We start from the raw sequence: 10,975 nt of genomic DNA, 5'->3' as shown, positions 1-10,975 counted from the left end.
CTGTGGGCTGAAACTATTAGATACTGTCATAAGGTATCCAGTGATCTTAACCTACTGGGGGAGGTCAATTTCATCCCATGTTGATTTTGGTCTTAATTAATTTCTGCTAACGTTATCCACAAGAGGCAAATGTTGCTTTAGATCATACGGTATTATGTGGTGACTAAAGTTCAAGCAAATATTACCAGTTTATATAAGGTTATTCATAAGAAAAACAAGAATTAATTCTGTTCTTTATTGAAAACTAATCAGTAAGTTCAAAATACTGAATACAAACACAAGAATTGAAGAACATATAAAACTAAGATAAATTTTTACTTTTGGATAACATGCACAATTGTAAATGACCTTTGTGATTGGAAGCAGGTTTACCCCAATGTTACTAGCTGTCACATCTCAGAGGAGGGGATTGATGATGACCAGAGTTGACAAGTACGGACTTTGACCTCACTGTCAGGTCTCATTCAAGGGAGGAGATATTGGGCCTGGGAAGACCTTGTCAGTCTCTTTCATGATAACCTAACCTAAGTTGACAAGTGTTGCTGACATGCAAGGATGTTTACCCTAGCTGTGCAGCAGTCAGGATTAAATAATAAAAACAACAACTAACTGAACGTTGACCTCAGATGACAGAAATTCATCCCCAGAATGTATCCCATTATCTTCCATAAGTTATTTTTAGTTCTGCAGGTTCTGTATCTACTGTGCTCTCCAGGAACACAGACCCAGCAGAAATTAAGGACTTACTGTAATTACAGCCTTCACTAGGTGTTCATTCACATTCTATTTCTTTGGTGGTCATGTAACTCAAATGCATGTTGCTATAGGCCCATTTCAATCATTTGTTTATATAAAATGAATTTATAGCAGTTTTGTTTACGTCTCATAATTTCTTTTAAGATATTTCTCTTATCAGTGTCATATCTTCTCTGGTATAAAATGTTTCTGAGCTCAAATTATTGCTGTTAAAATTTAGCATGCAAATATCACACTCGTATCTCACATGCAAGAAGGACCCAATAAGCCATCAGGCCAATTGGGAGCATTGAAGGTAACAGTACAACTGCACTCAACAGCCTACACTTGCCAAATTGTTAAGTCAGGAAGTAAGTGTTGTATATGCTAAGCTGCTAATCCATACATCTCGCATACATTACTACAATTAACACAATACATGCAAACTACAGAAGTATAAAATCCATCATGGTTTTCCACTCTGTTAATATACACTTCCTGTGTATATGGATAATATGGTTAATAATTGATTTTACCATATAGTGTGATGGTCATGATATTACATTTGTTAAATACTCATTTAAATATGGATATACAGTATATACTGTATGTATAAAACTACAGATTATCAAGTACACACATTATACTTTGACATAAAATCCTTCGTAAATTTGCTGCCGTCAACGAGAACAATAAAACCCGGAGTTCCACCCAATACACAGTATCTGCGAAAGAAAAAAGGATTAATATTTTAATATCTTACACTGCTTAGTGCATTTCCATTTGGCATGAATTATCCCCGTGAATAGCACATACAAATTCTGTTTATATAAGTCAAGGTAAAGTATACAAAATCTCCAAACAGACCTGTATGTATAGAGTCATAAACAGCACTAATGGTAAAGATACTGTATAAGTAAATCACTGAAAATTTACAGGGACCTCTATATATCATGACGGCTAAGTATTGTACAGTACTTAGGCAATACTTTCTATCATTGATGCATATGGAAAACTCATGTCATTGTTCGTAAGCCAAAGTTTTGGCTTTGGTAACAATCATGTGCCATGTGTTCATGTGCATAGTATCAGGTTCATAGATGCATTCAATAATGGCTTGACTTTTGATTCAGTAACCTCAAAAATATTATATTCATAATTGTAGGGAAGCTAGAGTTGTAATTCTAGTTTTAGCAATAAAATAATGACCTTGATCTTTGACCCAATGACCATAAAATCAATCGGTACTGTTCAACATGAAGCTGATAAAAGTCTTGTTTTTAGCGATACTGACCAAGAACTTTGACCAAATAACCCAAATTCTATTGAATCTTTCCTCTTTTTAACCCCTTCACTACAGGGATGCCACTTTTAATATATTTTACTTGGCCAATGCCATATGATATTATTCAGCAGTGAGACCCTCATACCCAAGAGATAACTATGCAATATCATACTCAATAGTTCATAAACTAAACTGTTAACAAATACACCACTATTATACACACTGTTTTGGAAGTGCATAAAAAGCTGTTTCAGTTATCAGTGGGAACACATACAAGAAAACTACCATGAATATACATACAGAAGAAGCCTCTGGTTCCAACCTCAAGAATACGTGCTAACATAATCACCAACTGGAAGGTTTATGAAGTTTTGGCTCTTCAGTAAATGTTGTGGTAATGCTTAACCAAGGTGTTTTTTAATTCAAATTTACAGGCAATCTAGAGATTTGCACAGCACCCTCAGGAGCTGACCTCTTTGGTTAGAATGTTGTTAAGTTCAACAGAAAGATATCTTTAGTTTCTCTCCACATATGATTAAAAGGAATTAAATGAATTGAAAATAAGAAAGACAAATTCTATTCTATTCTCCTGAACCAACGCCTACCACTCACCTTGGATCAGTAAGCACTTGTTGGAGAGTCTGATTAAGGTCAATTTTGCACAGCTGATCTTTTGCTTTGTATTCAAAGAAAACCTTAAGACTCTCAACACGGTATTTCTGCTCCGCATCCCATGGTGCACATGGAGCGTCATTTCCAAAAATATCTTCCAGGTGATCTTGGATACTGAAATAATAAGTACATGTGTGTCATTTAACAGCACTAAGAAAAATGAAATGTTCTGGTAAAGACATTTGAAGTATATTTAACTTGATGATCAGGAGTCCATAAAAATAGTTTTCATCTTTCTTTGTCAATTAATCATCCTCTTTCCATTTATATATAAGCTAAGATGAATCAAAGGAAAAGGAAAACTTAAAAAATTAAGGATGTGGTCAAGAATAAAAAAATAAAGAGGCATATAGGAAACAATAAGTGCAAAACAATTAATTGAGAACACAGTGAAGGCCATATAAGAGACAAATGGAAGACTTAACAGAAGTACTGGTTAAAAAACAAATGAAAATAACTGAAATATCCAAAACAACAGGAAAATTCAAGCAAATTTTAAGATAAATCAAGTACAGTACTGTATACAGTAATCTCCCTGTTATCCACAATCCCTGAAACTCTTCAATAGCCAGAATGAAAACCAGGCTGGAAAAATTCCGGGAAAACCCTCTCCATTCCGGGCCTGCGAATGAGTTAACGAGAATGAATATCAGGTTTATTTTCTGGAAAAATTCTGAGAAAATCACTCCAAACCTTTTCGTTCTGGGCCTGGGAACAAAATTTCCGGGATTTACAAGAGATTGTATCATGCACCAACGTGTCCCCGTTTGTCAGGCACATGGGTGACCTAGGTGCTTGGATTGCTTAGTTCATGTTCTGCTGCCATTAAAGAAGGTTGTTCCCTCACTAGCTGCTCTTTTCGAGTACAATTTGTGTCGTGCAGTACTGTACTGTACATTACATTACCAATACACAATCAACCAAGAATGCAGTGTTAAAGCAATGTTAAGATGTAAAAAGTGATTACAATTAATAATAATAATAATAATAATAATGGTTGCCCCTTGTGTTGACGGATGGCTGGCCGTAGGGTCACCGAGGCGTGAATTTGTTTAAGGTGTAGAAGCTGTCGTCAACACAACACCCACACCCCAAGTTAACGAGTTGCATGACCCAGTGTCAAGGACTAGTTCGAGAAGACCAGACAATGTACCATCTGCACTGGCTAACCATTACCTTGGAACATGATCTGCAAATCGAATAACATCCAGGTTCCCAATTGCTGCTGGGTTGACAGAGGCAAATGGCATATAGAAACTTGCCCATAGTTTGACCCTGCCCGGGGATCGAACCCGGGACCACTTACTTGTGAAGCGAGCATGCTGACTATTACACCACAGGTCATCACAATTACAGTACTGTACTGTACATTCAGTAAGTGTGAAAGGAAAAATATGTACAATAAGTGCAGTGTAAATGTATAAAGGTACTGTTATTTTTTATTTTGTTTTTGGATGGGATTTTTCAGCAAATTGATTGTTGAAAGCACCCAGGGGGGACGGGAAGTTACGCATTAGTCAGAATTCAAGATAAGTTGGACAGCCTCAAACCCCATATACAGTAGTCCGACTTAGGGAAGTCTTATTATGTATTCAGAAATGTGGAATATCTTTATATATTAAGTAAACTGGTCTGTACAAAAGAAACAGCTCATAAAGAAAATAATAAAAAGATATATACTATACTGTATTGTACTGTACTGGTGTAAATTAGCAAACTCACCAATCACTTTCTGTGAATTTCTGAATAATATCACTTTCATGATACTCTGGATACAGGAGCATCACTGGCCACACTAACTCTCCATTCTCATTGATGTGGACACGAGAACCCTATAAAGAAAGATGTAATACATATACATGAAGTCAATTCCACTCACTAACTTGAGAAAGACTTCATTTATCAAATTAAATTTGATAGGGAGCATCACAGCAGAGATATTCAGCCGAGTGTGGTAGCCAGCATTTTCCAACTCCAGTCACTGGAGTCATAGCCCCTATCAGACATAGAAATTCTATTGGAGATCCTAGAATGTACATTGTGGGTACAGAGACAGTAGGAAATTTCAATTTACAGTCATATATAATTGTTTATCTTTAATTTCTAGAAAAATATCTTAGTGCCAAAATTATCAACATTATTCAAAACTCAACTACTGTATTACAAGCATATTATGATAAGTAAATAGCACCAGACTCACCTGTGCTGCAGGATGGCTTGGTTCCAAGTCTGCCAGAGTTAGAGATGAAGAACCCTTCACCACTGTACTCCCAAGTTTCACGCCACGACTTGAAATAATATTCAAGAGATTTTGTTCTTCCATTAATTTTTTCTTTTCTTCTTGAGCCTTTTTCCGGAGATTTCTTTCCAGTAATTTCTGTTGAAGAAACAAAAATATCTTGAATCGTACTGTGGTTTCACAAACCTTACATTAAGTAGCACAATTAAAGTTTCATTATTCAGCACCCTTTAGTAACCAGTATTTTTTTTTTTTGGTCTGCACATACAAATATCCAAAATATTCATAGTTGTGTGCAGTTTTATTTTATTTTAATTTTCAAGCAAAGTTCAGTGAAGTATCAGTCAAAAGAAAATATAGGGACCAAGAGGCTTCCATAAAATGGATAATTAAGTATAGTTGTTACTATTATGGCTATGTGTTCCAGGAAGGCATGTAATGAATCAGTGTCTAATACAGGTACTTATGTCACTTTGGTTATATTATTTGTTTCTGGACTGTACAGTAACTTGAGTGCTATTAAGTCTACAAATAAGTTTTCAATATGTCATCATTCTCCTACAATCACCATGTAACTTACTCCTCAAACTCAATTAGACTCACTTGTAGAATTGTCACATACACACACGCACACACATGTACGCATGAACACACCAATACTGAGCCAGTTGCCTGCTTGTCCAACTTTTTATTTACTCTCATGTAATACAGCTTGAGAGTCCTTTATCCCAATTTCCCAAAATTGAAAACCGAAGAAAATTCTAGACAGAGCAGTTGAGATTGGTCACCCAGCTGATCTGGCATGAGCCGAACACATCAGACCATTGAGGTTTGCCCAGGAAACGCTGTTGTTTGACTCAACCATGTGCAGCCAGACATACTGTACTTGCCTTATTCTGAAGTTGTGTTTATGTCATGCTTTTGACCAGTTATTTTACTGTAAAAATGTCAAAAGGAGCAGTAGATACAGTCCCTCTATGGTGAAGTAAAGACAAGAAAGCACCAGTTATCAATAGCAAAGAAAATAGAGATAAGTTCATACACAATTTTTTTGTCAAGAGAAAAATTTAATATGGACTTACAGTATATGGAGACATACAGTACTCTACTGTACAATTTAAAACACATACACGTACGTTAAATCTAGACGTTTACTAGATAATTAGATACGGTGCGCTGCTGACATAAAATTTTATATAATGACCATATCTGATAACATCTTGTATACTTTCACTGTAGTTTTGTTACTTTTTTCATAATAAATGTTTAAAATTGGGAGTACAGTACAGTATAATAGTAATAAAAAAAACTATGGATGATAAAACTCTCAACTCACCTTTTCTTTGACTGCTGTTAGTCGACTGGTCTTCAGCTTCTGATCGGTGGGATCCAGTTTAAGGCCTAGGTCACACCACGTGAAAACTTCATCCCATGATTTCAATTTTGTAGCACAGTCTACTGCTCTCAAAGCAGCTTTCAAGTAATCTGGCTTCAATTCAATAGCCTTTTCACAGTCTTTAATTGCTGACCGATAATTACCTGAAGAGAAAGAATAACCCAGGTAAAAAATACAAAATACAAAATTTAATAAATGATTTAACCGAAAATAAGTTGCATGTAAGAAATTTTCACAAATTCAGAAATCTTCAGCCCATAATATCATGCGTGCTCTGCGGACTATCACCGAAATCTTAAATAAAAGTAACTGTTAATTTCAATAAAGAAACAATCATAATAAAAGTGTTAGTCCTTCAAATTGATAATTTGTACTGATTATAAATGCTATGCAAAATTACACAGTACAGTATTTCATTTCAACAGTTAAAAATGGAGAAATGTGTGGTACAGTAGTACAAGAAAGAACATCAATGAATAGATACTGTTATGCAGTGTACTATACCTGGAGGTGGTTCAGCATGAGTGAAGAGGGTATACACAATTACACATGACTTTAAATAATATAAAGGACATAGTTTATATCTACCAAAGTGCCACTGGGCAGCTGCCCTATTGTTATGGAGCTGGGCATTCAATTCATTGTCGGAACACTTTTGCTTCAGACCCTCCGAGAAATTCAAAACAGCCAATCTGTATTTCTTATACTTGAATTGTAGAACACCTTCCTCTTTATAGCTCTGGGCAACCTCTGAAAAACAAGATTAGAGATGGTACTACAGAGCAGTTTTACGTGAATAAACATATATAGTTTTGAGAACTACACTCAATTGTGTCATCATTTTTCACCTGCCAACAACCTATGAATACATTTGGAAGGGTAAATATTGTATCTTTGTACAATAGTATAAATATTGAATTTTGTAGAATCTCTGCTAATTAGAATTCTTTTCCACCCAAGACTCTGTGGAGCTCCCTATCTCACTGTTTTCCCTAATTCATATATAAACTTACAATAGGTTAAAACGACCTTCACCAACCTCTGTGAACAGCTATGGTACATCATTTAAAAAAAAGAAGCAAGTAAGGCTTGATTCAATCATTTCACTCGACATAAGAATAAATGGATTTATTTCAGTTTCTTGTTAGACTTGGTTAACTCTCTTAAAACATTAAAATGCAGAAAGTAACATGAAAAGAGAACTTACTGTACCTTCTGGAGTATTGTGGTCTGGGTCAAACTTAATCTGTGCCAGGCCTTCACTCAGTGGGTTCATTGGTGCCTCCTCTCCCATTGTTACACCTTCCTCCTGGACATATGGTGCAAACAGAGGATGATCTGCCATTTGCTGTTGGTACAGTATCATAATAAATATAATGGAAGTCAAGGGAAAATTTGTTTCTAATTATTAAATACTGATTTACAAATGGTTTTCTGGAACAGACCTCTGTCTTAAATCGAGAATTGTCTGCATTTATACCTAAGAATACAGTATAGAGAAGATATTAATACCATACAAACTCACTTAAACCCCGTAATACTTCCAAAATATAAAACAATAAAATTAAGGAACTTACTTCTTTCCAATTGTCTTCAGACCATCCTCCTTCATACTTGGTCTTGCCCATTTCATCTATATGCTTATCAAGGTCTTGGTCGAGTTGTCGGCAGAGTTCAGCCCGTTCTTCTTCTGTCCAGTCGTTTTTTCCCCCCAACTTCTCCTGGATTACTTTCTTCTTCCATTCATCTGCCATTGTTGAGTTTTAAGTGTATGAACTGAAACAAAAAAATGAATATGAGCTTTCATTATTAATAGCCATTTAAACCAGGTTCACTATATATTGTAAGATACCATAATCTGCTATTGTTACATGGGGTGTACAGTGAATTCCCAACAGTGAAATTTTTGTATACATCACAAAGAAATCCCTTCTATAACAGTAATTCTAATTAAATAAGATGTCGGTTATGCCTGATATCCAAAGCATGAGTAAAATTAATTTACCTTCCATCACTCAGCAACTGAAGGACCTGGTAATATTGTTACTCACCAGTACAGTACAGTACCCAGGACTTTGGCAACAAAACACAGTCACAAAGTGTGAAACTGCGAATCAGAATGATATACGGTATTTCCAGAAGAAGCAGACAGGGTAGAATTAGGTGAAAAAAAAAACTGTTAAGGTATCTTGTCCACTCAGTGACACCAACTTCATTGCTGATAGACCGTTTCATACACAGGAACACTTCCTGGCAACCATTCACTACAAAAGAACAACTTAGAAGTTACTGCTGCATTATATAATTTGTTGGAAACAGGTGAAGCAACTTAACCTAACCTAACCTACCTAGCCTAACCTAAGGATAGGATAAATCATATAATGTAGCTGTTCAGTAATATTTTTGAGGTAATCAAAATGACACTGAATCGGAACGGATTGAATAAGCTTTTTGAGCTATTCCGTAAACACCAGCTTATGATGGTTCTCTCGTAGCTACAGTTTTTGGTACAGATTTGGGTGATAATAATGATTTTGGGGGGAAAATCAAATTTAATTTCTCTTTTTCTATATTGATTTTAATTTTTTTTCAGGTGACAGGAAGGATTTCACTCATTCCCTCTTCATCCACTGCAACTCTGATGGCTATCATCCTACATAACTTCTCCAAGGAGATCGTCCGTGTCTGTCTCCTCCACAGTACAGTGACCAGGTTAGGATATTTTAGGTTGGGTTCTTTAATTATTTTTTTTTAATCCCCAAATTTCCCTCAACTTAAGAGCCCTGCCCACCGTGATGGAGCTAAGATTGATGGTAAGTTATCGTTTCGGTCATGCACGTATTTGGAAGTAGGTCAGAATTGTTCAAAACACATCACAAACCATCGGAATAACATAATTTCAACCTAACCTTAAAATCCTAAAATTCCCTGCATGCCCAAAAAGATAAAACCTGAAATTGTTGTGATATACAGGTGGCCGGTAATAAAGTCACAGGAAAAAAATCACAAAAAAAAAGTCACAATTTTGGCTAGGAAAAAAAGTCAAGAAAAAAAGTCAATTAATTTATGGTGGCCGGTAATAAAGGTTAGGTTAGGTTAGGTTAGGTTAGGTTAGGTTAGGTTAGGTTAGGTTACTGAAACTGATTGACATATTAACCTTAAAAAATGTGAGAATTCGATAGTTAACTTTTCTTTTTTCCTGTGACTTTTTTTCTGTGACTTTTTTTCTGTGACTTTTTTACCTGTGACTTTTTTACCTGTGACTTTTTTACCTGGATTCGGTATACACTCTCTAAAGCGCTAAATACAATATATACCGTAGCTGTTCAAACGGACTTCAGTTTAACCTTAATTCATTAAAGATCAATTTAACACATTATCATCAAGATTAAATTTCCTTATGTGTTAACTACATCAACTACCAGTACAGTATAGGCCATATCTTACTACAGTATACTCAGTTTTTACGACATTAAAATAACTTTGTATATACTTCTTTTGCTTTATGTTCTTCAATTGTTGTAAGGAATTAGACTCAGGATAGTGGACAGTACAGAAGAAATAAGACTCAACCAGCCAAGTCCAACGTGTGTTTACTATTTTGGCAGCTGATGGTGAAACTCGTCTTTAAACCCAGGTCATATTGAAGTGATAAATTGATAACAGCAACATTATATAATATACAAATTTAACATTAGTATAAAGTTTAAAGAATAATTATCAATATTATTTATTTTAAGACAACATATTTGACCAAATTAAGTAAATATAAACGATAACCAAAATTACTCTTATATAACAAGGCATTAGTAAGACTAGTATTGTTTACCTTAACATTCATTGACTGTAAACTGATGTTAGTCATAATTATAATATAAGGAGTTTGGGAAAATGTTAAATTAACCTCCATCTGTTATATAAATAGTGCAGATTTGTTGGAAATTAAAAAAAAAAAAAAAAATCTACTCTACTTACGTTAGGAATAAAGATACAATGGTGCCTAATTAGCGTACTACATATCAAGGTCTCTTCAGAATATTTCAGATGGACTTTCGTGAAGTTTAGTAAATTTTATGATCATAATTCTGAATTTGAGGGATTTTATGATTAAATTTATTACATTTTAGTCATTTTAGGATTAATTCTTGTCAATTTTAGTGACTTCTTGAATAGTAAAGTAGAATGAACGATTTTAGGATTTATCTGACTCAATTTCAGATGCATAATGTTTAACTTTCCTCAGATATAGTTAGTATTTGGATGTATTTTGGCACATTTAAGGGATAATCAGGATAAATTTCCTCAATATTAGCGGAATTTGCATGAAATTGTTGCGAATTTCAGTCTAGGATATTTCTAGCGTAAGGTTTAGCCAGTTACCATGACGACCCTCGGGAAGCTGGAGTTGGCACTACTGTAAGGATGGGAGGTCCAGTTTATCGGTCACTTGTGTAGGGTCTGTTGGCTGCTTCTTTACAAACACCAAAGCCTAAATATGTTTCCCGCTGCACTGTATACGACAACAAGTAAAAAATAGTAAGCAAACCCAAGTCTTATTGTAACTTTTTCACTACTTGTCACCTGACGGGTCGGGAACATATGTGAAGTAATTTTGGTGCGTTTGTCATTAGTAAGTCAGGTGCGAAAT

At 35.0% G+C, this 10,975-nt stretch overlaps 1 protein-coding gene across 3 annotated transcripts; it reads right to left on the bottom strand.

Annotated features, from left to right (window-relative positions):
* Positions 1-221: 221 nt before the first annotated feature.
* On the bottom strand, positions 222-9,942 carry LOC121856553 (tetratricopeptide repeat protein 4-like). 3 transcript variants are annotated; one of them, XM_042352155.1, is made up of 10 exons: positions 9,821-9,936; positions 8,379-8,591; positions 7,905-8,103; positions 7,540-7,675; positions 6,916-7,077; positions 6,268-6,470; positions 4,893-5,069; positions 4,415-4,524; positions 2,633-2,806; positions 222-1,460 (listed from the first exon to the last, which is right to left on the bottom strand). In XM_042352155.1, exons 3-10 carry the CDS (start codon positions 8,079-8,081, stop codon positions 1,364-1,366), a joined length of 1,236 nt encoding a protein of 411 aa, XP_042208089.1. In that variant the 5' UTR covers positions 8,082-8,103; positions 8,379-8,591; positions 9,821-9,936; the 3' UTR covers positions 222-1,363. The 3 variants fall into 3 exon arrangements, with proteins under 3 accessions (XP_042208089.1, XP_042208088.1, XP_042208087.1); XM_042352154.1 differs by lacking the exon at positions 8,379-8,591 and having other exon boundaries at positions 9,821-9,942; XM_042352153.1 differs by lacking the exons at positions 8,379-8,591; positions 9,821-9,936 and adding an exon at positions 8,333-8,357.
* Between the last annotated feature and the right edge of the window lie 1,033 nt (positions 9,943-10,975).

This window comes from Homarus americanus, unplaced genomic scaffold, assembly GCF_018991925.1.
Source record: "Homarus americanus isolate GMGI-L3 unplaced genomic scaffold, GMGI_Hamer_2.0 scaffold936, whole genome shotgun sequence".
Taxonomy (NCBI): Eukaryota; Metazoa; Arthropoda; class Malacostraca; order Decapoda; family Nephropidae; genus Homarus; species Homarus americanus.
Note: the sequence above shows the minus strand (reverse complement) of the source record. Positions and strands in the feature narration are given on the sequence as shown.

Coding starts and splice junctions, on each gene's coding strand:
- LOC121856553 (XM_042352154.1), bottom strand. CDS start 8,081: ATGGCAGATGAATGGAAGAAGAAAGTAATCCAGGAGAAGTTGGGGGGA. Junction 7,078..7,539: donor AGACCACAATACTCCAGAAG/GTACAGTAAGTT, acceptor CTTGTTTTTCAG/AGGTTGCCCAGAGCTATAAA. Junction 6,471..6,915: donor AGCTGCCCAGTGGCACTTTG/GTAGATATAAAC, acceptor CTTTCTCTTCAG/GTAATTATCGGTCAGCAATT.